Consider the following 27,415-nt stretch of genomic DNA (forward strand, 5'->3'; position numbering starts at 1 on the left):
TCATTTCATTGTCAGGCCAATCTGCAGATTGATGCCAAAAGATAACCTTTATCTTGCAGCATGAGCCGGGCTAATCTCCATAACATCTCTGACATCTCACGCCGTCGTTGTCCCCCGGAGCCAATTCCCACAGACGCCGGTTATCGGGATATTTTTGATGGATGCGCATGAAAGCTTCTGCATGGACCAGGGCGGAGAAATTAATCAAATATGGTCACTTAAAAAAAAAAGAAAAACCTTTGTGAGAAAACCGTCAGACTGTTAAACTTCCTCGATGATTCCCTGAGATCACAAACCAAGGAGCCTGACCAGAAACGCAGAGCAAGGACGACCGCATCCATGAAAAAAAATAAATAAAAAGCTCCAGCCGCAGACAAACACAAGTTCATCAAGTCCTGACACGCTGTCAGGAAACCCTCACACCAGGACTCTTTCCACGCTCAGGCCGAGTTACACCGCCGTACGTTTTTACCATTTTCCACGTATGAACATGTACATGCGTGATATGCAGTCATGTGAAAAAATTAGGACTCCCTATGAAAGCCTGGATATTTTCCCCACATACACATCCAATTGATATAACTTAACATTAATTTATCTCATTTATTAATCTATTAGGGGCTGCACAATATGAGATATAAAAATATCTTTATATACAACCGGTTGGTAAGGTGAGAGGTTGGTAAGGTGAGAGGCTACCATGCAGGAATCCAGGGTTCGATTCCCGGAGGGGAAGAAGCAATGGTACTGGGGGCAATTACCATATCAATGGCAGTTAACATCACTCAGTGAGGGTCCTTAGGCAAGACCCCTTAACGCTACCGCCTCCTGAGTGCAGTTCAGCTGCAGCTCACCACGTATACGAAAAAAAAAGAATTTTTTTTTTTGCAAAGACATAATTTCCATTTCACTGCAACAGTTTAATTTAAATAAGAGTTAACCATCGTCTGCATAGGAGGCAAACATCTAACATTAAAGGGCTCCATCCGATTGGTCAACAACGTAAAGACGTCCATCCGATTGGTCAAATGCATACATGGATTTATTTGGTTCATTAAATTCTTCAAGCTACCATTAGATTAATTTAGCACATTCAAGGTTACCATTTAATGTAACCCTTATTTTGTGCAGTTTATTCGCAATTGTGTGAGATTTTTGCAAGATGCAAATTTGTGTTGTTCTGCGATCGTTCCATGTATGTCTAACAGATTTTTCCCGCGTGTTCCACCGATGGATAACCATCATATCGCGTTAACGACGCACTAATGAACTGCATATAAAAACTCACACCTTTTGATTTAATTACCGCTTAAAAACATTTCAATTAGATTACATTTATTCGTTAACCAAAGCAGTATTTTTTTTCACCATACATACAGCTAACAGACGTAAATCTGTAGTTTTGCACGGAGACGTTAACATGAGCGCGCGTGAAGCCGTGTCATGTTGTTTGCAACACGCCTGACATGTCACATGCTTTGACCGCGGCGAGTCACAGCAGAGCAAAACCACAAATGCGCACGAGGACCAGAGTTGAAAGAAAAGACAAATCCTGACTGTATTTAATGGCGTCATGAAAACACGTTTCTGTGCTTTTACTTTGAAAGAGTTTCATGGAAACTACAAACATCAATGCTCTTGTATTAAAAGTTTAGAAATCAAGTCATTTATGGGAAAACTTTTTCTTAATCTGTACTTTTAACCATCTAAAAGCGCAGGAATACAACAAGCAGAAGATATGGTCGTCTCCATGACGACGTGACAAAGAAAAAAATGATCCCAGCTTCAATGGAACCAACTTAAAACAACGATCTTCCACTTTCAAAAAGTGCCTGTGAACAATGTGGTCACCTGTCAATCAAAAGACCACACCCCTTAAGGTCAAACAGGAAATAAAGGGATAAAGTTCTGAAAAGGACAAAAATAAAAACCCGGACGGACAGAGACAGAGACAGAGACAGAGACAGACAGACACACGACCTCAGCTCAAACATTTGCCATAAAGAAACATCTGTATGTGCAAACAGATGATTCAAATTCAAATTAATTTTAATTCTAAAGCACCTTTCAGGAAAAAAAAAGAACAGCTCAAGGAAAAAACACCAATCCCCACACACGCAATAAAATATCAAAATCATAATAAAATACATGAAAGACAAACACAAATAAAAGAGAAATGATAATAACAAAGCTAAGGAAGGGAGAACCCAGAAGGCGCCGGTGCCAGCAGAAGAAGGAGAGGTCATTAATCTTATTGGTAAGAAAGGTAGAAAGTATTTTCTAGATAACCACAAATTCATTTAAGCTCCTGCAGAACAGACGCCTGCATTTCATGTTCAACAGGTCCCGTCTGCACGGCTGCAGGACAGAAATACTGCTTTCCTCTCAGAAACGGACAGATCTGAAGTTTTCCACTGCAGCTGGAACACCAAAAGAGCCGCTCACCGTTTACAGTTGTAGAATATTTAGGGAAAATATTGTGATTCAGGCCAAAACTCCAAACCGTTTATATTTCTCAAATGCAAAGCTGCAACCAGCTTTTTATCTACGGCAAATAAAGCTTAACATTTTTTTTAAATGTATGTTTTTGATGCAGAAAAATGTAAAAAAGCTTTTAGAAAATGTGAGAGGTTTACGCAGCATTAGGCATCTTTAAACACAAGACAAAATAATTCATAATAAAAATAAATAAAATCTTGATTCAAAACCAAGAACCTCCAATGCTTGTTCCCAGTAAGCTTCTATTGGGTTTATCTCTAAATCTAATCCTATTTAATCTAATCTAATCCAAGGCATTCAAAACAGAATTGTTTTTATTGATGTTTTACCAGACTTCTAAATGAGTTTTGGATTCATATACATAAAATAGATGCTGTTTTAGGATGTAATAATCTGGACTCTAATCCAACAGGAACAAACCATTTTTGGAAACGCCTGCATGCCGGCGGCCCCAGCATGCACCTGCAGCCGTGCAGGGCCCGCGGGGTTTCTGCAAAGACCTTTTTTTTTTTTGACAACAGGAAGTGAAAGCAGTCAGCAAGACTCCCGCAAAACCGCCGCTCACTGGCGTGCTGCAGCCCTGCACACAGACCAGTCGGACCAGCTTCCACGCCGGTGTGCGGTTCCGAAAACACCAACCCACATTTATGCAATCAAATGCGCGTCGAGGGCAGGGAAGCGCAGGAACTGCGTCAGGGGGCTGATAAATAAAACATGCGGTGCAGCAGCACAAATAAAGCCATTATCTGCATTATTTGCCATTGCAGTTCAGTCCCCACAGTCACCTCTTTGCTTCTATATATATATATATATATCACTCAGCCACGATCTGCTTTTCTATCAGCGTGGCAGCTGCGGTTATCAGAGGAGGAACTTTAATGAAGCAATCTTCTCTTCCGCCAACCGTGAAAGAGCCCCAAGACCAATTACTGTGCAGCTCAACAGCTCGAGTGACACCTCCTTCCTCCGTTACTGCAGCCCCAAATGACACGCTTTGTTTCATAACCCAGCCTTTTGCTGTGAGCGCTGCAATTACCGAGCGGAAGGTTTATCCAGCACCAAGCGCAGAGCTCGACCGGGCGGACGCCGGTTCTTCTGGTCGTAGAGCCGGACCGTCTTCCTGCAGGGCGACGACCTCACACGCTGGGTTCAGTCGGGGGCGGCCTTTGGCTCCAGACTTCAGTGGACGCATACTTCCAGAGTCAAACGCAGCGGTGGCGGCGACCCTTCCTCTGCTTTTCCTGATAATTCTACAAACGCCTCTGAGGCACGACACAGATCTGAGGGCTGTAAGCAGTTCTGTCCTCTGCAGGCCTGTGTGCTGCTGCATGCTGCCGCCAAGCACACGCGCTGCAAACACCTGCCTGCAGCCACACATGTACACGGTCTATAGCATTACCATATCATTAAGAGCTTAGCAGGAACGAGGCCTTCATGAGTCACAGACTCTGCAGATCCTGAGGAGCGACAACAACTTGGAGAACGCGGGGAAACCCTGGGTGATGGTTGGTCAGCGGGTCCTCGTGGGTCTGCAGGTGGACGGTCGACCATGACGAACATGGATGAATCATCGCAACACTCGGTGCCTTTTACCACAGGTTCTAGTGTTTTTGTGTCTGTCTGGAGGTAAAACAGGAACTTTTAATGACGCATGAATGCATTGGCTGCATACGAGACCTGGACTGAGTGACCCCTCCCCCAGGCATTTCTCCCTATGGGATTCAGCTGATTTATGCTGATCGGCCATGTCCGCGCAAAGCCGCTCGCTGGAATCCCATCAGGTTGGTAAACGGTAGAAGATATTCAATTTAATGTCAAATTTCCTGCCAAAAGCATATTTGTTTTGTCAGGAAACAAAACTTTCACATCACAATGATGCCAACTAAACAGGTGAGGAACTTTCCCTGCTTGATTTTAAGATACTTTAACAGTTTTTAAATGTCCTGACGGTCTTGCGCCTTCCTATTTCTCAGATCTTTTAGTAAAGTCTGAACCCTCATGGACCCTGAGATCCTTTGGCTCTGGTCTTTTAACCATTCCCACTGTAACAAACCAAAACCTATGGAGAGGCTGCTTTTCAGGACTATGGCCCCCGTTTATGGGACAGTCTCCCAGAGGACCTGAGGGCCGCAGAGAGCATTAATGCTTTTATGAAAATCTCTTTAACCTGGCTTTTAGCTGATTTTTTACTACTTTTATTTACTTATGTAGTTATTCATTTATTGTTATCTAATTTGTTGATTTATTTGTCCATTTCATCTTGTTTTATGAACTTAAACTAGATTTTTAACGCGTTATTTTAATTTACCTTAATTCAGTGTTTATTGCTTTCATCATTATTATGTTTACTGTTTCATTTTAATTTCCGGTGCTTCCTCAGTTGGGACCCCTCCCTCTGGGTCGGCTGCTGTTCAGCCACTGTGGCTCTGGATGGGGACCTGCATAACCGCTTAGCTGTGGTGGAGCGGTCCCCGCCTGTGACGCTGCATTTGGCCGTCTATGCAGCTGTTCACAGAGAGGGAGGTTCCAGTTATTAGCGTTTCCAACATCTTGTTTTCGTGCTCGTGTTTTAATGTAAAGCACTTTGTGTTATGCTTTTATATGACAAGTGCTTCATAAATAATGTTTGATTGATTGATAAAACTTTGTATTTCTAAACAAAAACTAAAGGGGACGCCGACGTCTCCATTGATCGATGATGGTGGCAGAAATGTGAATGGATCTGCTGTCAATTAAAGTGTTGTTCACATCCGTGTTTTGGAATGACTGATCGTGTGATTTGGTTTGTGTTTATTCACATAATTAGGATTTAATGGAAACAGTGTGATTGTGAAACTGCGTTTTTTCCACATTTGTGGAATTTTAATAATGTTTTGTGTCTATGTGTGACGGACTTGTTAACTGGATAATAGATTTACCAGGAAAAGATCACTTTGATTTGTGTTTTTTCCAGAATCATTATCGTCCAGAATCCAATATTTTCCTTGAAATGATCCGACACTCTGCCCCCGATCTCCAGCGGTCTGAAGCATGTTGATAAAACGAATGGATGGTTAGAAAGCCCTCCATAAAAAACAGCCTTTTGCTCTTGATTAAGGTTAATTAGTCCAGAGCGGGATGTTAATGTTTATTTCACAGCTCTCCAAACGGACGCACTCAACCAAAGCTTCAGTGCGTCGTCTGGATTTGCACTAAAGCACTTTGGGCAGCCGTTTAGGATTCTGGCAGAGCGGTCAGCGATCAGAAGAAGCTGAGCCTCCAGCCTGTCTGCAGGAGGAAAACGGCTTTGCTGCACGTCAGCGCAGAGAAAAAGGTCAATCATTTGCTGCTTTCCTCCACCGCTAACAGCATAATGTTTAGAAGTGTCAACATCCTCCAGACCACAAACATGTCAGCGTTTGGAGTCTGCTTGGCAGCAGCGCTGATTTGTGACTTCAGGAGAAGATCCAGGAGGTTTTCGGACCCCCGACGCCCGCCAAACAGGATCCGGGAGCCGCTGAGAGTTACGCCTTTGTTCGCTCGCCAAGAGATTCCTCTGTTCGCTTTCAAGGCCGCATCAGATCGGCGTTCAGTCATTCTCAATGACCTAAACCGCTACTGTGAAGGCGAAGGCGGTGGCGCGGCGCCGCAGAGTGTCCACACGCCACGCTTCACTTCTCCGCACAGCCATTAATAACGCTGCGGACAAACGCTCGCCAGAAAACTACCTCACAAATGAGGACATTGAGGATTCAATGACGCGCATGAATCAAGGCGCTCCGCGTTCCTGTCAAACAAGAGCGGCGGCGGGAGGCAGTACGGATAAATCAAACAGGGAGAGAGAGAGAGAGAGAGAGAGAGAGCACGCCGCCGCACGTTCTGGAGGAGAACATGAGGTTATTTTCCAATCAGAAGCCGCTGTTTGCTGAAAACTCATGAAGGAGTTCACAACCGGAAGAGAACATCTGTTCCAGGCGCCGCACGGTTCCCAAGTCTGCCTGTTCAAGATACAGACATTCGGGATTTTTGGTCGGTCGTAAAAAGTGTGGGTCCAAACTTTGACAGAACGTAAAGGATGGCATCCGTCAAGTGACACCTCTTTCATTGGTTTAAAATACAGCAACAAAGTCCAGTTCAATCTATTTAAATGAAAGAGGACAGAAATACCGTTATATGATTGTTCTCATAAACATAAACAAATGTAAAATAACAGCAGCGAACAGTCCAAGAACTAAACGCAAACAAACATCTCTCATCAGAGGCTGGAACAGATTTGCATGCAACTAAAGGAGCTTTCAGAACAAACACAGATAGTTTATTCAACCCAGGATTCAAAGATCAGTCTTCACCACTCGGGTTTGGATTGAAAAATGAAACTTTCTGCACATTATTGAGCATCACTGAGGGGAAAAAAAGAGAGAAAACGTCACACTGTGAGAACAAATGCTCCGGATTTCACAGGAAACTGCAGATTTCCATCCGTCAGCTGCAACAAACACACAAAGCAGATAACATCTACACACCGACATTGTGAAAAGCAGTCAATGAATTAGTGGAAAACAAAAGATATGAGTGTGATATGACATCAGTAGAGTAGAGACAGACTATAGAGGAAGCTTGTTTGTATGCTGTTGTGTAAAAGCAGCAGACACACAAATCTATGGAGGAGCTGCAAAGGCAGCAGCAGCAAAAATCATGGCTACGTTCACACTGCAGGCTGAAACGACCCAATTCCGAATTTTTTGCCCCTAAGCGGCCCAATTCCGATCTTTTCATGACAGTCTGAATGACACAGATCCGATCTTTTCAATTGCGACCCAGGCCCCGTGGATTTGCCGTCCTGATTCCGAATTGTAGCCGTTCTTTTCAATTGCGACCGCCGTCTGACCGGCCAGGCGACTTGATTCCGAACTGTACGTCATCGACACGCAACAAACGTCATCATTTTGCGTTGAAGTAGGCGGGAACGAGAACGTAAACATCAACCATGGTGGACGATGCTGCTGAGACCAGTCAGTGGAAGGGAAGGGAGGTCACGGATTGGATTAATATTTGGGCTGATCGCTCTTTTCAGGCCAAACTCCAGGGCTCTGATCGCAACTGGGCGGTTTTTGAAAAAATTTCCAGCTAAATGGCAGAGCGTGGTGTAGAACCTTTCCCGCGATAACTTTTTTTTTCTTTCTCCTTTCCGACCGTGCTCAAGCGCGGGGGACCCGAGGCGATCCTCCTCCTCCTCCCTGTTCTGATCCTTAGATTCTCCAGAGCGGGTTAATAAAGAGTCCATAGCATTTATTTTGGGGGAAACCTTCTTTTATTACCGCCCTCCTTCCTCCGTAACACACAACATGAATGCGCGCACACACTGCCCCCCCCCCCCCCCTATTCTCTATCGTGGCACGCGCTTGCACACACGCGGGGGCGTGGCTCCAACACATGCACATTCCTATTCCACTACAGTGGGTACAGACGATCTCGACTCCATTGCCTTCTTAAAATGAGAAGATTGTAATTGTGCTGCTCCTTCGTGAAAATAAATTTAATATTACAAAAAGAGCTCCGCTTTGACAACACTGTTGTTGACATCCATTGTTAACGTTTGCTCCGCAAACAACAAGTGACGTCGTTCACCGTTGAGTATTCTTCTGGCTTCTGCGCATGCGGGTCTCGTTTGGGTTGTGTCACGGTCACACTGGAGATCACAAAAGTTCGGATTTACTTGGAAATGTGAACGGTCTAGCAAACAATTCGGATTTTTTCAAAAAATCGGAATTGAGCATTAAGCCCTGCAGTGTGAACGTAGCCCATGTCACAAATCCCACAAATCCTTTTTGTTCAAAGCCCAAGATATCCTGAAAGACCTTTGACCTCTGGTTTTGGGCTGTCCGGGTCCGTGGAGGGTCGTACACGCCAGAAAATACGCCTCAAATCAATTCAGCTTTTGGGCTCATCCCTCACACAGAAACGTCACAGAGTTTAGTCGATGATGTTTGCTTTTGTCTGCTTTTCTTTGTTTGTCCACAAACACAAATGACAACATTTTTCAGAGTTTGATTCTCCAACCTGGGTGGAGGCGGACGCTCTCCCCCTGGTTCCTCTCTACTATCCTTTTCCTGGGCTCAGACTGACATCAGCGCGCTCGTGCACACCGTGTGTCAACGGCGCCGTGGCGGAAGATCAACGAGCGAGAGGAATCCTGCAGCAGCCCCCCCACCCCTGCACCCCCCTCATGAATATTGATAGGCCCGTCCTGCTGTGCTTAATGGTAACGCCGTGAAAAATGATCGCGGCTGTGTCACTCGCACATCCCCAGGGGGGTAGATGTACGATTCGGGGGGAGCAGAACCAATAAGCAGTCACCACGGACGCGAGGACGTTCCCATCTGAACTGAAGGTCAGCGCTGAAACAAAGACGGCCCCAACAAAGACGGAGACGTGCGCCCGTCTTAGAGCGGCAGGCGACTCGCCGGTCATGTGACGCCTGCATCGCGTCATCTGCCACCGATGGTTCGAGCGGCTCATGAGCTTCAGCACCCCCCCCCCCGGGAATGTTCTGGAGCTTCAAAGAGCAGGAGGATGCGAGGAAGTGGAACATCAAACACAGGGAGGGGTTCTGCGTGTCACTGATGCGCTAAATATGACAATACAGCAAAACAATGAAGACAGAAGTGTGTTGAGGTCAATAAAGCATCAGATCTTCCTCCAGAAAGTATTTTATCTTCTGAAACATTACAGAGCAACAAACTGGGACTTTCTGCAGCTTCAGGTCTCAGAGACAGTTTTGGACTAAACGTAAGAAGGTTCACGCTGATTTGAAAACAATAGATTTGGCCTCCAACATCTGACGGACCGCACAGGAGCACCAGAACCTCCAACATGTGACGGACCACACAGGAGCACCAGAACCTCCAACATCTGACGGACCACACAGGAGCACCAGAACCTCCAACATCTGACGGACCGCACAGGAGCACCAGAACCTCCAACATCTGACGGGCCGCACAGGAGCACCAGAACCTCCAACATCTGACGGACCGCACAGGAGCACCAGAACCTCCAACATCTGACGGGCCGCACAGGAGCACCAGAACCTCCAACATCTGACGGACCACACAGGAGCACCAGAACCTCCAACATCTGACGGACCACACAGGAGCACCAGAACCTCCAACATGTGACGGACCACACAGGAGCACCAGAACCTCCAACATGTGACGGACCACACAGGAGCACCAGAACCTCCAACATCTGACGGACCGCACAGGAGCACCAGAACCTCCAACATCTGACGGGCCGCACAGGAGCACCAGAACCTCCAACATCTGACGGACCACACAGGAGCACCAGAACCTCCAACATCTGACGGACCACACAGGAGCACCAGAACCTCCAACATCTGACGGACCACACAGGAGCACCAGAACCTCCAACATCTGACGGACCACACAGGAGCACCAGAACCTCCAACATCTGACGGACCGCACAGGAGCACCAGAACCTCCAACATCTGACGGACCACACAGGTGCACCAGAACCTCCAACATCTGACGGACCGCACAGGTGCACCAGACCCCCCCCCCCCAAACACCTGACGGACCACAGAGGAGCACCAGAACCTCCAACATCTGACGGACCACACAGGAGCACCAGAACCTCCAACATCTGACGGACCGCACAGGTGCACCAAAACCGCTAACACCCGACGGACCGCAGAACGCTGAAAGTTAAGCTACATGGAGCAGAACTGAACCTTTAGGAGTAAAACAGAGGCTTTCACAATAAAAGGACTTTCTTGGTTCTGCTGATCTGGATTTTAGGTTTATCCAGAAGAAGAAATCTGATTTTTTTGTAGTTGAAATAATCATTTTAAAAACTGTTAGTTGTGATGGAAAATGTGTGCAGAATCAAACTGTGCATCGTTTAAGCTGTGAATACAATAAATTTAAAAAAAAAACGTTTTTTTTTTTTTACACATCATCATTTGTTTTACATTCAGAACTGCAGAAAAGTCCAAATCTGCTCTACTCCAGCTGTTTGTGTTTAAGCAGATTACACTGTCAGCGTTTTTATAGGAGAGACTTATAAAAGCACAAGTTCATAATGTTAAAGAGCAGCTCCAAAAGCAGAAAAACTCTTTTCTTTGGAATTTACATCTCATTTTGCAAATATTCCTGACATCCAAAAGCTGAAGCTGCAAATGCAGACGCTGAGATTCCTGAAAAACCCTTGCCAGGTCATGAATTTTAAAACGCACGCAAAAAAAATTCATTTTCCATTAGTTTATGCTACTCAGAGTCAAGTCGCAGCAAATGATGAAGAGCTGCAGTAAAGACGGACGCTGCTGCTGGATTCAAGGAACAGAGGAGGATAATGAAGCTTTCAGGAACCCTAAAAAAACCTGTAATATTCTTGTATCTGCCAGGAGAAGCCGGTCTGTGTTTATGTTTGTGTCAAATCCCTCTCAGCCGTATCCACTTCACGTTGTGGTTTCTTCTCTGTGGAAAGATCAGCTGACAGACGGCGGCTGAACGTGTTTCTGCAGAGCACTGGGGGCTGCAGCTGCATTTAATCTTTCCAAGCTGCCTCAGAGGAGGAAAACGCTATTGCTACCTCTTCAGCAAAGAATCATTCTGCTTTTGTTGTGGAACATCTGCGAACAAAGGCGGCCTGAACAAAAGCTGGGGACTGCCGAACACAGAAAGCTCACACTTCAGCGTTTGAGAGCAGCGCAGTGCCGGCAGACGCACGCTTGACCGTGCACCAGGAAGCCTCTGCTCGGATTTCTGCAGGAAACGTCAGCGCCGGACGCCGCCGCACATGCACTTCTGCTTTCATCCGTGCAGCTGAAGCCTTTGCTGCCATGCAAAGGACAGAAAATGGGAAGCAGGAAGCGGAGGAGGACGTGGGAGAGACGAGACGTGATTGAGGTCCAGCCGCCACACTAAACACAAGAATTTACCCACAACTCCCTTCATTAACTCCAAAATGCATTGGTTCCTCCCCCAGAGAGGACTGAACCACTCGAGCTATTTGCATTATTGAACATCTACTCCCAAAATCCCAAATCATATAGAAATGACTAAAGAAATGCTACTAATGCTACCTAACGGTCATTTTTAATGACGTCACACACAGAGAAAACCCCCCAGAAAAAGCTGCTTCCACAGGTGTAGCAGCTCAAGCTGCCGGTACAATACCCCTGAAGAGCCTGACAGTGAGAATAATTGCCCTGTCAGATCCTCTCGCGCTCCGATGTGTTGCTGCTCTCAAGATGCACGACACGTGCCGCCGTAACGAGCCGGCTGCAACTTAAAAGTTGATGTCAGGCGCCGTCTTTTCTACGCGGCGCTTTGTGCCGCCGCTCTGTTTGCTGTTCATGCAAATCCATTCTTAAGATCAGTCAGAGAAAAGAAAAAACCTCTGAGGAAGTCAGAAAACGGCGAAAACAGGGGTTTGGAAAATTCCAAACACGGGGGCCAACTGAGGACACAGCTGCATGTTCAGTTGGCTCCACCGGAAGAAGCATCAGAGTCGGGATGGACGGCTTTTTCGGTCGGGTTGAACTTCTCGAGCTAGCTGAGCCTTCAGCCGTTCAGTTAGCGTTTCTAAGGGTTTCATTTCCCTGTTTTAGAGATTTTTGATATGATTTTGAATCTCTGCAGCTTAATCAAACGTTTGTCTTCCCATTGAGCAACTTTTTCACGTTTTAGCCTCTTATTTTATAGCTAATTTGGCATTTGATGATCGACGCCGAGCATCATTGAGCCTCTTTGTTTCTCCAAACAGGAAAGGATTCAGTTTTTCATCAGGTGACCTTGTTAAAAATGGTTCATCAGGACCATGTTTCTTAGCAAAAGTCCTCGATTTTATTTAGCTAAAGTAGCCTTTTTTCAACACATAATTTGTGACATTAAGATCTGAATTTTAAAGCTTCTTCACCTCACATAAAGCATTTCCTGTCTGTTTTTGTTTGCATAGTTTAGCATTGGTCAGCTTCAGTTATCTGTATTTATAGTTTTCTTTTTAGCAGTCTGGAGAATCTTTCAGCAGATGTGTGCAGGGAATTTTGCATTTCTAGTTGTTATTTTTGCATAAAATACGTTGCTTCTTTCAGCTTTTTACACTTTTGTTTGTGATGAAATATATGGACTTAAATTGCAGCTGATAGGTGTGCTGCTGGGTTTTATGTTCTCTAAAACGAACAAACGACTAAAAGTGGAAATTATAGAACGTGTTTGACGGATATGTCTGTAGAAATGTGGGATAAGATGAAGCGGAACGTCCTGCCCGAGCGTCCCAACCGGAAGAAACTGAGGCAAAAAGCAGCACTGGCCGCAGAAACAGAGCGTCGTCATCAGCGTAGCTTTGGACGGGCGCTTGATGAGGAGCCGCGGGCGCTTTATTACAGTGATGAAGAGGGCGAGTCCTGTTTGACTAAAGCCGTGTTTCCTGCACCGACTGATGGAAGCAAAGCCTCTCCATTCATTACAGCCTCGGAGGCCGGAGCAGCACAAAGGCGGAAGACCAACATCTGTGGAACCTCTCAAACACGAACCCCCACCCAACAGCCAAAGAGCCCCCCCCCCATCTTCAATTTGTCAGAAAAAGGAAGGGGCTTAACCTGAGCAATACGGGAGGGAATGAAAGAGAAAACGGCAGAACCGATCACATTTCCCACGGCCGACGGATCTCAGAGAGAAAACATCTTTAAACTGTTGGTGTCAAATTAAGAGCAAAAGAAAAAAGGAAAAGATAATCCTGGAGAACCGTAATTGTTTCCCGGGAAGCGACCCCCCCCCCACCGAGGCAAGGACTGTGAAATATCTGCTAGCCATTATTTTACTTTCAAATGACTTGCTGGTGTCCCCGAGCCAAATCCTTCCTGTGAGCCAACCCGCTTTTTTCTTTTTTCTTTTTGGGGGGGGGGGGGGGGGGTAAAATAGATTAAAGCCCCCGAAGGAGAACAGCATCTTTTTTAGCCCCCCTCCCTCCAGCTCAGGAACAAAACTGGGCTGTGCAGAAATGAAAAGGTTAGCCTCATGTTTATGGTTAATGACGGCGGGGTTCTGATGAGCGCCAGCGGGGGGAGTGTGTGTGTGTGTGTGTGTGTGTATGTGTGTGAGTGTGTTAATTCATCCAATACACAAGGCCGTCTCGAGTGCAGTCGTCTCAAAACCGGCCAGATGAGTCAAACAAAGCTGTTTTTCAGCAGGTGTGTGTGAGGGAGGACGCCCCGGCGTCCAGGAAGCAGCCCCCCCCCCTCGCTAAACGCAGCTCTGATCGATGGCGCCGTCGCTCCATCGTATTTCTGTAACATAAGGGCGCGAGACCCCAGAGGTGCGTCTTTTGTGGCGTCCACATGTGGTCCGCCCCTCGCTCACGGCCGCTGCCGTCGTTCCACACAATAACCATTGTCTGCGGTAAATCCCCAGCACGGTGGCGGGGGTGGGTGGGTGGGTGGGGGCTAAAGCAGCATCGCCGTTCGTTTTCTACAGTTTCAGCAGACTACTATCGATCACATGAAGGCGTCTGCAGCAAGAACAGGCCGCAGATTCACCTGAGATCTTTAACACAAACAAAAGAGCGGGAACAAAGGGGGGGGGGGGGGGGGGCACACACACACAAATGAAGGCTGCGTCTCCCTACCTGCAGTTGGGAGGCGGGTCTAGTGTTATTTCTGCGAGCTCCTTCTGAATCCTGCAACAGAAAGACGTGAGATGAGAACCAAAGACCTCAAAGATCTGAGGCGGAGCGTCTGAGCGCGGACGCCGTCCAACTTCCTGCCCCCGATTGTGCCCGTAGGTGGAGAAGATGCACAGACACGCTGAGAGCTTCTCAGCGTCGGCCAAACTCAACCGGTTGCATAATCCCTCCATCGTCTTTTGTCGAGGAAACGGCAGTGGAGCTGATTGAAAGTATTGATTAAGAAAAGAAGAAATTTGATCGAAAAGCTCTGATAAACGGCCGCGGCGATGGTTCAACGCCACAGCAGAGGCGTCCTGCTGTTTGAGGTCAGAGTGTCTGTGGGTATGCATACATCACCCCCCACCCCCCACAGGCACAGGGGACCATGAGCCGGACCAACGTTTACCTCTTGGCACTGGTTGAAAGTTTAGCAGCGGTTTTACTGGAGATCTTGGTCTCCTTCTTTTTGGGCTGTGCTTGCTCCCGCTCCTGCTCGGGCGGTACCGTTTCCCTTTGTTCGATATCCGAGCTGCCCCCGCTCGTGCTGGGGCTGTCGTCCGGTCTCTGCACTTCGCTGGACATCGTGGGCCCTGGAAAGGACATGAAATAGAGATAAATAAAGGGGTTAGGGCTCGTTCGTCCCAAATGGATGCTGCCACTTCCGGTGTGAATCTGCAGATGAAGAAATATCAGGGCTGGAAATTAAGTTTTAATGTGTGTGTGTGTGGGGGGGGGGGGTCAAACGAATTGCAGCATTTGTTTGTGCTTGGATGACCTGATGACACTTAACAACAAACGGATCCATGTAAACCCTAACTCAGGTCAGAAAAGCCCCCCCCCAATCAAAGGGGGTGTCATGAATATGTGGGACATAGTCAGACATCCGAGAAGAGATGGATTAATCTCTGCCATCGATTGGCTCTGGGGGGGGGGGGGGGGGTTGCCTTTCCCCGGAGGCGTTCCACGGTAACGATAAGGACACGAGCGGCTCAGATGGAGCCGCATCAATGCAAGATGTCAGGGTCGAAGGGAGGACATTACCCCCCCCCCCCCCCCCCCCCCCCCGCCGACAGAAAAATAATAGCAGAGGGGAGTTGAGATGCGCGCGCGCGGAGGCATCAGCCGCACGCGCGGTCGAAGCGGGCAGGTCAGCGTTTAAAGGGATGAAACACACAAAAGGGTCGACGGGAGACTGCAGGCGCGCGGCGCCGAGCACACGCAGCTAGCTAACGCTACAGGCCGGGGGCGGCGAGCGGGGCTGCCGCTGACGGGGGGGGGGGGGGGGGGGGGGGGGGGGGAGTTAAAATTAGACAGAAGCCAAACAGGCCGCGGGTTTTTAATGGAGGCGCTGGAGAGGGAGGAAGGCGCTTCTGTCGCCCCAAAAAGCGGCGGAGAGGCGGATGGAGGGCGGCCAACGGCGGCGGAGAGGCGCGCGCGGGGGACCCTCGCCGTTTCTGCAGTGCCCACATTGAGCGTTGGGGATCAGTGACCCTGGCTAGGCACAAAGGGAGGCTCGTCCCACACATCCACCCCCCTTCCCTCCTCCTCCTCCGTGAAAACGACACTTTTTTCTCGGGACATTTGCTCACTTTGGCTGCTCGACGAGGCGCGGGCGGTCGATGTTTGTTTGTTGTTGTTGTTTTTACCTGGAGGTCGGCCGTCGATGCTTCGATTCCGCGTCGTTAATCCCAAGGTACCAAAAAAGTATATCCTCACACGGCCGCCTGCTCGCTCCCGTGTCCTCGCTATTTAACTGGAGGTTCAGCGGCAGAAAAGCGATTACAGAAAAAAACCCAGGCAGCCCGGACCGCCTCCACGCGCGCTCCCGACCAGCGCGCGCTGCCCGCCCGCGCGCGCGCGCGGACAAGTAGCCTGCAAGAGGCAGCGAAGGCCACATGAATGAATCACAGGTGGACATCTTTATCTCAGGGGGGAGGGGGGTAGGACTTTGTTATTTTAAGGTAATATACAAACTTAAGGCAATACGCCCAAATTCAACCCTCTTTAAACTACGTTTAAAAATATATATATTTGTGCTTGTGTTGTAATGAAGAAGGTGAAAGCTTACCTGCACAGGTAAAGTTATGTCACATTTCTACCTTCCAAAATCCCCTTAGGGGTGGGAGGGGGGTCCTGAAATGCCAGCGGGCGTTATTGTAAATAAAAAAAAGGGTTCTTAAGTTTACCAAGTTAAATAAAGGTTCAACTTTGCTTACCAGAAACCTAAATTAGTATGAAATATATATTTGTGGCTATACTGTTTAATAATATTGGTATTATTGCAGGAAAATGTCTATAAAGGTTTGGGTTTATTTTTTTTTACCTGGATTTTGGTGGCTTCAAATATTTTTGAAGTAGCTGTTGGCAGCTACAAATCATTTATACAATTAAATGTATTAATGCATAAAAAGTAACCCTAATCCCCAAAAAAGAAGAAGAAAATTTTCTGTTTGAACAATGGAAATACTCATACGTTTCTGTTTTATCACCATAATGTAAAAAGCTGGTCAAGCTGTTCTAAATGGCTCCTCCCTTAAACGCCCACGCCGATGAAAATGATGTTTTTTGTGTTTTTAACATGTTCTTGTGGCATTTTTCTGATTTTTATGTATAAAGACAATTTTGCTCAAAACTGATTATTTCTTTGTTCAATTTGTTGTGAATCAGGAGCAGAAGGAAAACTGTTGTTTGATAAACATCGTATTTGTGACATAGAAAATACACTGGGCGGGGCCACAGGCTCCCTGCTCCGCCCCATTCTGATGCATCCACTTGCAGACAAATAGATCCATGAACGTCTTTGTTTTCCTCGTCTGAGCTGCAATCTGGATCAGAACTGGACGGCCGGATAGCTCCAATGTTGCTCGTCATTTTTGTTCCACTGCTAATGTTAGGTTGGGGGCTGTAAGCTAGTGGGAGAGTGCGTAAACAGAAAGCTCTCAGCAACAGGGACGGGAAGTGGGGGCGGGGTTTCTTCACAGTCGCGCCCAACAACCAAGAGTACAATTTCTAAAGACCTACTGCTGTGCTGCAGAAACTCTGTCCTACAAAACGACAATTGGCTAAAAACAGCATAATCATCATTAGAAGACGCTTTGAAAACAGATGAGAAGATGATCGGAGTCGATCTTTAAGTGCAATCCTCCAAGACATCTTCATCTTATTTGGTGTCCACCTTCTCTTTCATGTTTGTTTTTATGCAGATCCCTCTTTTTTTGTCCTTCTTGTCTTCATATTTTCTTTTGGGTTTTATTGGCGGGTGGCAGCTTACGTTTAAGGATGGATGTCCGTCTACTGTGCAGGAGTACGAGTCGGAGTGGGGGGACTATAAACAAAACGACTGCGTCCTAAAAACGTCAAAACCAACCTCTAGGTTCCTTCATCCCTTCCTAACAGATCCTTTTAACTCAACGGCCCACAATCTCTTATCTTTACGGTTCCTGTCCGTGTAGCCCTACTTTTTACGTACTGACTACCCGGTGGAGGCCTGACCAATCAGACCTCACAGCCCGTCGTCTGGATCACTATAAAGCTCCGTGAGACACAGTGAATACATGTCTGTGAGCAGTAGAGTGGCCCCGTGTGCTGGAGTGTGTGGGAGGTCTGTGGACTGGTAGGACTGAACACCCAGAACACCCCACGCTGTCTGATCTTTGTTCTACACACAGTTCGTTGGAGCCACCTGTTGTTTGCTTTGATCTCCATTTTTCCTGTTTTCATTTGGTTTAGATTGAATCTATTCTATGTCTGTAACTTGATCCCAACCATCTTGAGGACGGTCAACCCAACCTGCACAATGATTTGGTTGGGTTGTGAGCATGGACTGGACGGGTTGTGTGTGATGTCACCCATAGAAAACGCCTTCACCTCTGGCTCCAGCAACAGGAAGCCAATTCAGTTGCTATTTTTCCGCGACACCTCAACATCTTTAAGCCAGTCGACGGTGATTGGGCCGAGTGGTCCGAGTCAACGTTTCTATGTAGCCAATCAGGAGTAAGGGCGTTCAAAGTCCACACCCCTTCCACTGAAAGGAATCTATCAACAGCCAATGGTTGTGAGCTGATGGCAGGATTTCTGTTCTTCAGCCGGACTTTATAGGATGACCTGAAAGGAAGACCATCTGCCTCTCCCACATCAACCATTTAAAACCTAGTTGAAGAACAGATTCCTGTGGGTTCATGAATGTTGGATGATAAAGCTAAAAGTATCGTAAAATCTTTCGTGTATTTCCTTAATTGTCATCTGCGCCTCCTTTTCTGACAAGCGTTGTGGTTTGCAGCGTTTTCGGTACAAACCTCCCCATGAGGTCTCTATGTTGCGCTGCAGCAAGGCGTGTTTAAAACAGGAAGTCTGTGGAAAAGTCTGGACCGCTTGAATTCAGAAATCAGAATATTTTCACATTTTTACAGATGCCGTGAGCTTCAACAGTTTTTAACAACAACAAAAAAATGTATTTTGTGGTCTATGACGGTCCTGAAAATCCAAAAGAAACAAAATGTTGTTTTTGCTTTATATTTATTTGGATTAACCTAATTAATCAGGATGAACTCAAACCTTTTGAGACCCCGCTGCTCTTCAGGATGTTTCCTTCTGATTCGCTGTGGTTGAGCAGCTTTCCCTGAAAGACTTTCCAACCGGACTCGCTGGAAACCCGCAGTTCTGCGTCAGGTACAAGTCCAGAAAACGTTCAGAGTTTCCTCTGGTGTTTCGTGAAGTCCTTGGAGGACATGCTGAGCTTCACCGTGAGGGAGGGGCAGCGAAGAACATCAGCCCTGAGATTTATTGTCTCCCCAGAAGAGAACCTCTGTGTCGCAGCTTCATGTGGAGGAGACGGTCAAAGTCCTCTTGCATGAAAGCAGGAGCTTCACGAACGCGGCGGAGTCCCAAAGTAACAGCAGCCAATCAGAGCCGCACAATAATTAAGACGTTGTTTTCTAACACCAAGGTCACAGCTTCAGAGCATGCATTATGCATGTGTGAAAGGCCCCTCCCTGCTGCAGTGCACACAGCCTGGGGGGGTTGTGGGACCCAGCAGATGCACACGCCGGTGGTTTGCTTTCATTCTCTGGCAGAACAGACTGAAACCACAGTTACATGGCTGCAGCAGAGCAGTGCGGATACTCAAAGCATGTCATTCTGCATCTTCCATCAATGCTGCGGTTGCAGGATGACAGACAGGCTCCTGGCTCAAAGCGCCGTCTACTGCAGGGCTGGGGATTTTAATGGGGGGGGGTTCCCCCCCACAGCTTGATAAATGCGTGTCTTCCCAGCGTGAAACCACAAAGAGCTCTGGATGAAAATCTTCTGCCATTTCTGCAAAAATGTTCCTTTAAATACAGTCAAATAATCCTAATTTGACTATGACTGTAGACGTGGGGTCAGATTTGACCCCCTCAGTGTTTTGGATGAGGATCAGCAGAACCCGGGCATTCTGCAAAAAAAGCCAGTTAAATAAAAACAGGTGTGCGTCTGTGTAAGATTTGCAGTAGTCTGGATAACCACGACCACCTGGGATGAATGTACTGTTTCACTTCTGATGGACAGTCCTGAGTCCTAAAGGTTGGAATCTGACCATTGACGTCCGTGTTTTGACCATAGACGTTTGCTACACTGGATGGATCATCTCTGATGGCATCCATTCATTCTGAACAATGAAAATAAAGCCTTAGGTGGGAGGGGCACACAGACTGGTACTTTTGCTCTGCCCAACCTCACAGCACTCCACCCACCTGTCTATCAAAAACCTGCCTATCCTTGAAAATGTGTACGTATGAGCTGTAACAAGTACTCATTTAAAATGAGTCGGCACAAATAAGAAATTCACAAGAAAGGCGGGCAATGTGTCGGTGACCCCTAAGACTGAAGCCTGACCGGACATTTCATGGCAGATCATCTCTGCAGATGACGATTCAGGTGAAAAACAGAGCTTTTAATGAACAGCGAGAGCAAAGACGAATAGACCAAGCATAAAAACACAGAGATTAAGTTTAAAAACAGTCATTGGTGGGTAGGGCTGCACGATATGAGAAAAACTTGTGATATGCGATATTGATGATTAATATTGCGATAACGATATAATTTGCAGTATATAAACAAAGAAACAAAATAACCAAAATCATCATTGCAACAGCTTAAAGGGCTCCATCTGATTGGTATAAAGGGATTTATTAAATTCGTTAAATGCATCAAGTAGCCATAAGCTTGTTTTAGCACATTTAAGGTAACCATTTATTGCAATATGCATATTGCACAGCTTGATATTGCGATAACGATAAATTTGTGGTATTTTGTGCAGGCCTATTGGTGGGGTAATTTGCACTTAGTTTAACTCCAAAAGATAAAGTGAAACTCTTGTGAATCTTTGACTAAAGGATTAAATATTAGCATAAAGGAAAAATGTTGAAACTCATTGATGTTTTTATTTTATTTTTGACCTTTAAAGACAAAAAAAAAAAAAACATATATAATTGAACTCATCCTAGAAACCTCCTGCTGTGAAATAGTTGAGATTAATGTTAAACCGTGTTTGTTTCGCCTAAACTGCCACAGAATCAACATTTCACTGAGCTTAAAGCCTCATTTTGAGACAAGATTGTACAAACAGTAAAGGCAACGTTTGGACAGAGAAAGCAGCCATAAGGCGTCAGAAACACCGTCAGCGGTCCGTTACCGGCGGACTGTTTAATATTTTTAAGCATTTTCCTCGCTCTCCTTAAGCCGTGTCACTGATGCTTCCAGCTCTGCAAACACTGACATAGTTTGGGTTTTGTTGAGACACGCAGAGACATGACCTGCGGCTCTGCAGCAGGAAGTGCAGCTTTATTGACTCAACTGACTGAACGTTCACCTTTTGGGATTTTGCTGACGTTCAAACGGTTCTGCAGAAACTGCAGCCTCTCTGTGTTTCATTTTAAGTAAATGTGGAGGGATTTTTTTCTTTTTCTGCTCTGAACTGATATTCCCCTCAGGGAAAAGGAGCAAGCTGGACAAATTTTTCCAGTTTCCCAAAAGAGAGAGAAAAAAAAAACACTTCAATTTAGTTTAGTATAAAACCTTGAAATGATTTGTTCAAGAAAAATTAATAAAAACAATAGATACAATTTTTTTTAAATCTGCTTTAACCCTAGAATACTTTCAGTATAAAAAGGTAATTTTTACCGGACACAATATACCCAACAAAAAGTATAAAAACTCATCAAAACTTGACAACACGTGAGAAATTACAGTGTTTTTGTTTGATTTTCAACTGTGGTTTGTGTAACAAAATGAAAAAACAAAACACAACACAGGAAGTTCCTAAAAACATGCTCAAAAATGACGGAAAAATTAGGAATTTGAGAACCAAAAATTCCTAAAAAAATTAATAAAACGATACTATAAACTTGGTCTTTGGTCCACCCATTCCTGTGACATGTGAGACTTCCCTGGTGAAGGAACAGACTCCTGGACACGCAACACATTGAAATATTCATATAACTCGTTTTACTCTGCTGGAAATCACCCGGCGATGGTGCTCTAGGGTTAAGCTGCACATGTTGGTGTCTTAAAACTTTTTGATCTCTATGGATAAAGAATCTGGATTGTGTGCACAGGTTTGCGCCGCAGACGACATATGAACCTATTAGAAACGACTCGCCGCGGCGCTCACATTATGGTTTCACTTTCCCGGCGTCCCCGCCTCCCAAACTGCAGCCACAGGAAACCGGCTGCAGGGAGAAGTTTCTGCTACGCTCTTTCAAAGTGAGCATGACGTTGGAGCATCCCACCAAGAACTCCAGTAAAAGTCGCTCCTTGATTGGTGAGAAGGTGGATCATTTTAATATACGTTATGGCGCAAAAACATCCATTTAGTAATATCCACAAAAGAAGACGTGATACCAGAGAAGGTCCACAGAAGCATCCAGTCTCTGATGCTTTAGGTAGGAATTAAGTAAGACACAAAGCCAGACGAGGTGTCAAATGAATGGATGACGCAGAGGCGTGAATCGTCCTCAGCTCCACGCCAGACGGTTATTCCCGCAAAGTGCATTCATTTCTGATAGTAGACACCCTGAAGGCCACTATCCCGCTCATATCAGGGTCACTTCAAACAAAATAAATGTTAAAGCAATTATCTGTACTTTAATCTTGATACGTTTTAGGTTGAAATCGAGAGTTCAGATGAGCTTCTGCTTATCTGAACTCTCACATATCTGGAAACCGCACAAGATCCATTCTGGAACAACCATCTTAAAACTCAAGCTATGACTCTGCTCCTAAGGGCTCTAAACCTAAAGCATTTTTTTTTTTTAACATTTAGACGACTGAACACCGTAGATCAGACAATCTCCCTTCGCATCACGCCGACATGGTTAGTTTTACAAATGGAGGATGTTTCCTTGTCGAACATCAAACCGGATCCTCACATCTGCTGTCCCATGTTTATCTTTGGGGTTGAGATGTTGCTGAACAACCCTGATTCCCCTGTGGTGTTGGCTAAAGGGGGACAAACGCCGTCCCGCGTTCACCCGCCTTTCAGGGCTCTCATTATGGCGGATGGCAAACAGCTGAAACAAGCTAACTGGAACCATGTGGGTTCCTGCTCCTTGTCTTAGAGGCTTAAGTCAGTTTTTGTGCAAAATCTTCTGTCGTTCCAGTTAGAGCCATAAAAAACATTTATATTTGCATTTTTATATGCATAAAAAGAATTTGAACAATTGAAAAGAAGCTTTGATGTTTGGAAGAAAAGGAAGTGTTTGAAATGTAAAAAAGGAGGTTTCGACTGTCAGACAAGAAAACCTCTGTGTGGAACCGTTTTCGGGGGCTTATCCCTCAAATCCAAAGGTTGGTGAAGATGCATGGTAGGGTCAGAACCTGACATGCTAATGGGACGACTGTGACCTGCGGAGGGTTTTTTAGTGGTGATGCACGGCTCTGCAGCACAGCTGCCCCTGAACAAATGTGACCCTCGTGCGTCTGGGGGGACCAAAGGGCCGGACTTTGTGTAAAGCATCTGTTTTCAGCCAGGACCATCAAACTTTGGCCTTGAGCTGCGACACAGGACCATTTAAATTAGCAGCAGCATTTCAAAACTAGCATAAAAAAACTCATCGACGGTCTGAAACAGGAGGCTGTGAACTAAAGGGTGTATTCAGGCCGGAAACGTCCGTTGGTCCGGACCGATGCCACTTCATTTGGTCTGGATCAAGCGGGAGAGAGTGTAAACAAAGGGAAATAAGTGGAGGCTAACTTCCACACCAACAGCCACAACTCAGAGGTGGATCTCTAGTGAACCCCTGGCGCTTTGCAGAAACTATGTCCTGGAAATCGACACGGGTTTTTCAGGATTTCTGGCTAAAAATGACAAAAACAGAAATAAAAGACAACTGGGAGGCTTTGAAAACAGATCAGAAGATGATACTACACTACCCAGAATGCCTGGAGAGGCCAAGAGGAAGGCAGTTGGTCAAAAGGGTTGATGGGAAGTTGGATATTAAAGTTTTATTGACCATAACTGTTAACATTGTGTAGATATTGTGGGACCACAAAGAATAGAAAAACAATACTGGCCCTTTTTCACTTCAGTACTCTCAGTACGGATCACTCCGGTGAGCTCCTGACTACAAAACCCAAAATGCTCCATCAGTCAATCAATCCAGATATGCGGCTTCATAGTTTTTCAGATTTTTGGGCAAAATTCAATCCAGCTCACTAAAAAACAACCAGAATTCATACATAAGACGTACTATCGCTTTTTGAGGAAATGAAAGGATTTTATCTGCACCTTATGGTCAAAAAGTACAGTACTTTTAACACATTAAAGATGTGAGTTTTCTTTGTTTCTTAACTTACTAATGATTTGCTTTCAGTTCTAGAAACACCAACCAGCAGAAATCAATGACCACAGGGTAAAATGAGACTTTTCTGCCCTTTTCTAACTCCAGAGAAGCGCTTTTTTTTTTTTTGGTTAAAAGCTACAACAACAACAAAATTACATAAATACAGTACAATATCTGGTGTACTGCTTGCATGACTGTTTATGGCCTTACAGTTTAAGCAGCATTCTCTCCCTTAAGGCAACATGAACCCCCAAACCATCATCGATCTGCCTCCATGCTTAACAACAACAACAAAAAACTTTTTTTAAATTGAACTCTATTCTCAGATTCCAGAAAAACTCTTTTTTTGTCCATGTATTCAGGAAAATCCTTGTATTTCAAACCCTCAGGTGTCGTATTTTCACATCAGTAAATAGTTATTACTGCCGATCAAACCCTTCTCCTGCACAATCAGTGTATGTCTCAGCTAAAAGCCCACAAAATAAGTGTAAACCATGAACCGCTGAGAGCGACAGCCTTTATTGTCTGCATTAATAACCCCTCAGTCAGAGGTAATGACTTACTGGAAGCTCCTTTCTTTTCTTCTCACCTCTCCAAAGCAGATTCACAGAGATCTTAAGGAACGCCCAAAGGGAAGCTCTCTTGTAAACTACCAGAAATAAATTGCCCGATAACTGGCTCCAAACCAGCTCTTGGTGTGAAAAGTACTCCTCCTGAAATGAAACGTCAGTTAATTATAGACATGTGTGTTTTTGGGTAGAATATTCTCAAATTCATCCTGATTAACCAGTATGTTTCACAGCCTGACGCCCCCCATGGGATCACAGTTCAGGGATCAATAACACATAAAGGCTCGGGCTGAGCTGCTCGTGTTCCGTCTGTAAAGACATTTATTGAATAGAAGATGTTTGTTTTTCAGGGAGAATCTTTCTGCTTGAATTTCTGCCAAAAGGATGCATGAATGGTTGAATGGGGGACGCTTCCAGCTGTTGGTTTTGGATGAATGTTATCAGCGACTTCTTTTTATGTTAACAAACTTTGTTCTGTGTGTCTCCTCAACCAATGAAAGTCCCTCTCTCTGCAGTTGTTATTAAAGTACTCTTGAATCACTCATTTGGATGGAGTGCAACCTTCTGCTCAATAACAGTTTCTCTGTCAGTTAGATTTTTATTTAAAGACAAAAATGACTTCACAATCCAGCTAAAGTGTCTTTTGAAGGTGATTGTGTCAAAAGAGGATTGTCATAACAACTGTTCTGTTGTGACAAATGGAATAGAACTGAACTGTATGCACGGGTCCAGAAAAAACTTGATCCGATTATAACAAACGTTTGCATACGCCACGCTTTCAGTCGGAACAAATCATTTGGACACGCGCAGAACTCTCTAAAATACTCGAAACGGCTGTAAAAGAAGATATATTGAGTTCCATAGTAAACAAACAAGCTTCGTCTTCTCATAGAGCGAGATGATCTTCTAAATGTGCTTTTATTGTTGGTATGATTATTATTGAGCACTTGTTTGCTCATAATTGTTTAAATCCGTGCGGCAAGTGCTTTATTCTTGGCCGAACGCACCACAAGGAAGAGTTAGGATTAAGCTAATACGTGCTAACAACATTTAGCTTTCGATGAAGTTATAATCCAAGGGGTCAACGCCGCGATGTGGAGCACGTAAATATGTGGCAATGACATTAGCCTTTGTTTTGTCTGGACACGACTAGAAACACAAATTCACGTGTGTTACGGCTGTGGCCGTATTTGGTGTGTTAGGTTCTGTTGTGTTTTGTGTATTTGATTTAAAAAAAAAAAACATAATTGGGGGCTTGTCCGGGATCTGTTAACTATTCATAATTTGTTCATATTTGATATGTGGGTTTTGTTCAGATTCAATTGTATTTGGAGACATTGGTTAACAGTTTGTTTTCTTTTGGGCCATAAAATTGGCATTTGAAGTTGGTGTCCTGTTGGCTTTGGAGGCCAAGAGCATTTTGTGAGAGCAGTTGTCTGAGCAGCGAACGCTCCAACCCTCAGGCAGACCTTGGCTGGAGAGATCAGTTGGAGGTGGGGTTTTGGAGACATTTGTTTGGTGTGTGTGTTAATTTAAATTTGGTAGCCAAACTTGAGTTATTTATGTTATGGCCCCCTAAGTACCCCAAGATACAGAAGGGGGCGTAACAACATGATTGTTGACAGGGTTTCTAAAGACTGCGGGGCATTTCTGCTTTGAAAAGCCGCCCCCTCTGCTCAGAGACACGGTTCTCCTGAGTCCGACAGCTCGCTCACGCAGAGCGTCCGAACGGACTGCGGTCCGAAGCGTCCGAACGGAGCGCACAGCGTATCAAAGCACCCTACCCCGCCCGCAAACACGAAGTCTGGCCGGTCCTGTTCGCTCTCCTAGGCCTCCTCTGGAGTGCCACACCGTTTGCGCATGACGTAAAACCAGAGGAATAGTGACTCACAATCGGAATAAACTGTTTACATGAAACCACAATCGGAACCACAATCGTCAAAACCCACCTATCGCCATTGGAAAGAAACTTTGATCTGAATGAATCTGCGCCCAAGTTTTACGTTTTGCGCCAAATACTAAAGGGGTTTATGCAAATATACACCCTGTATGTCCAAAGCTACAGAACCCCTTGTTTTTAACATTAATGTTAAAGATATTCACAGCTCATATCTGTTGCTCAGCTGCTGGACGGGACGGGTTTAAAAAAACAAACAAATAAAAAAAAATAAGGTGAATATTGTGTAGCTCCGAAAAACAACAAAAAATGCAGTTGGTATAGGCTCCAGCACCCTCCACGACCCTCTCAGAGCAAAAATGAATCCATTTCGTTTGGTATTTCCCTATAAATAGAGATAAAGTTAAAACAGTGGGATGTGATTAGGAATCTTTTGGAAGACATCAGTTGATCCGCCGCTGCTGTCAACTCTAAAGCTCATGAGAGCTGGCAGGTATGGGCGCCGGTGTCAGTTCAGATCTGGATGAGTGCGAAACGCGCCGGCCTCATTCTAATGAGGCTCTTTTGGAAAACCCTCCACAGCCATTAGAGCAGCATAATGACGGGATTCTGGCTGCTGTAAGAGCAGAAAGAGGTGTGTCAAGGGTCGGACACTCGGTGTGACAGACAGCGACCTATTAGGCCTACGCCTGAATGGGGGGGGGGATTCACTTCCTCAGTTCGTCGCTGGCAGGCCCCGAGGTCACGTCTGCTTACTGCTGAGGAGGCTTTTGTGATGGAAATCCTGTGGGTAAAGTTTAACCCCGGCAACAATCTACAACCTGGCCCTCCGTGTTTCCCCGGTCACCCCTGCTCCGCTCAGGAAGCAACAGGGTGCAGAGGCCGGCTAAAGCGGGCTGAAGTGTCTCTTCATCGTCAGATCGGATGGGGACTCGTGCAGAGGCCGGCCTGCCGCGTCACCGGAAGCAGCA

General features: G+C 45.7%; 1 protein-coding gene across 2 annotated transcripts in view; it reads right to left on the minus strand.

Moving 5' to 3' along the window:
* The window catches only part of LOC110016721 (ubiquitin-conjugating enzyme E2 E2), a 138,203-nt gene that overhangs the window by 10,937 nt on the left and 99,851 nt on the right, over nt 1-27,415 (minus strand). Inside the window, exons 1-3 of one of the 2 annotated variants that reach the window (XM_023964623.1) lie at nt 15,807-15,996; nt 14,567-14,750; nt 14,122-14,172 (exon numbers count right to left, since the gene is read on the minus strand). In XM_023964623.1, coding sequence (XP_023820391.1) covers nt 14,122-14,172; nt 14,567-14,742 — 227 coding nt within the window. In that variant the 5' untranslated portion in view covers nt 14,743-14,750; nt 15,807-15,996. Of the gene's footprint in view, nt 1-14,121; nt 14,173-14,566; nt 14,751-15,806; nt 15,997-27,415 lie in introns of those variants that run through there. The other variant, XM_023964624.1, reaches the window with a different exon arrangement.

The sequence above is a fragment of the Oryzias latipes genome, chromosome 16, assembly GCF_002234675.1.
Source record: "Oryzias latipes chromosome 16, ASM223467v1".
In the NCBI taxonomy this organism is placed as follows: domain Eukaryota; kingdom Metazoa; phylum Chordata; class Actinopteri; order Beloniformes; family Adrianichthyidae; genus Oryzias; species Oryzias latipes.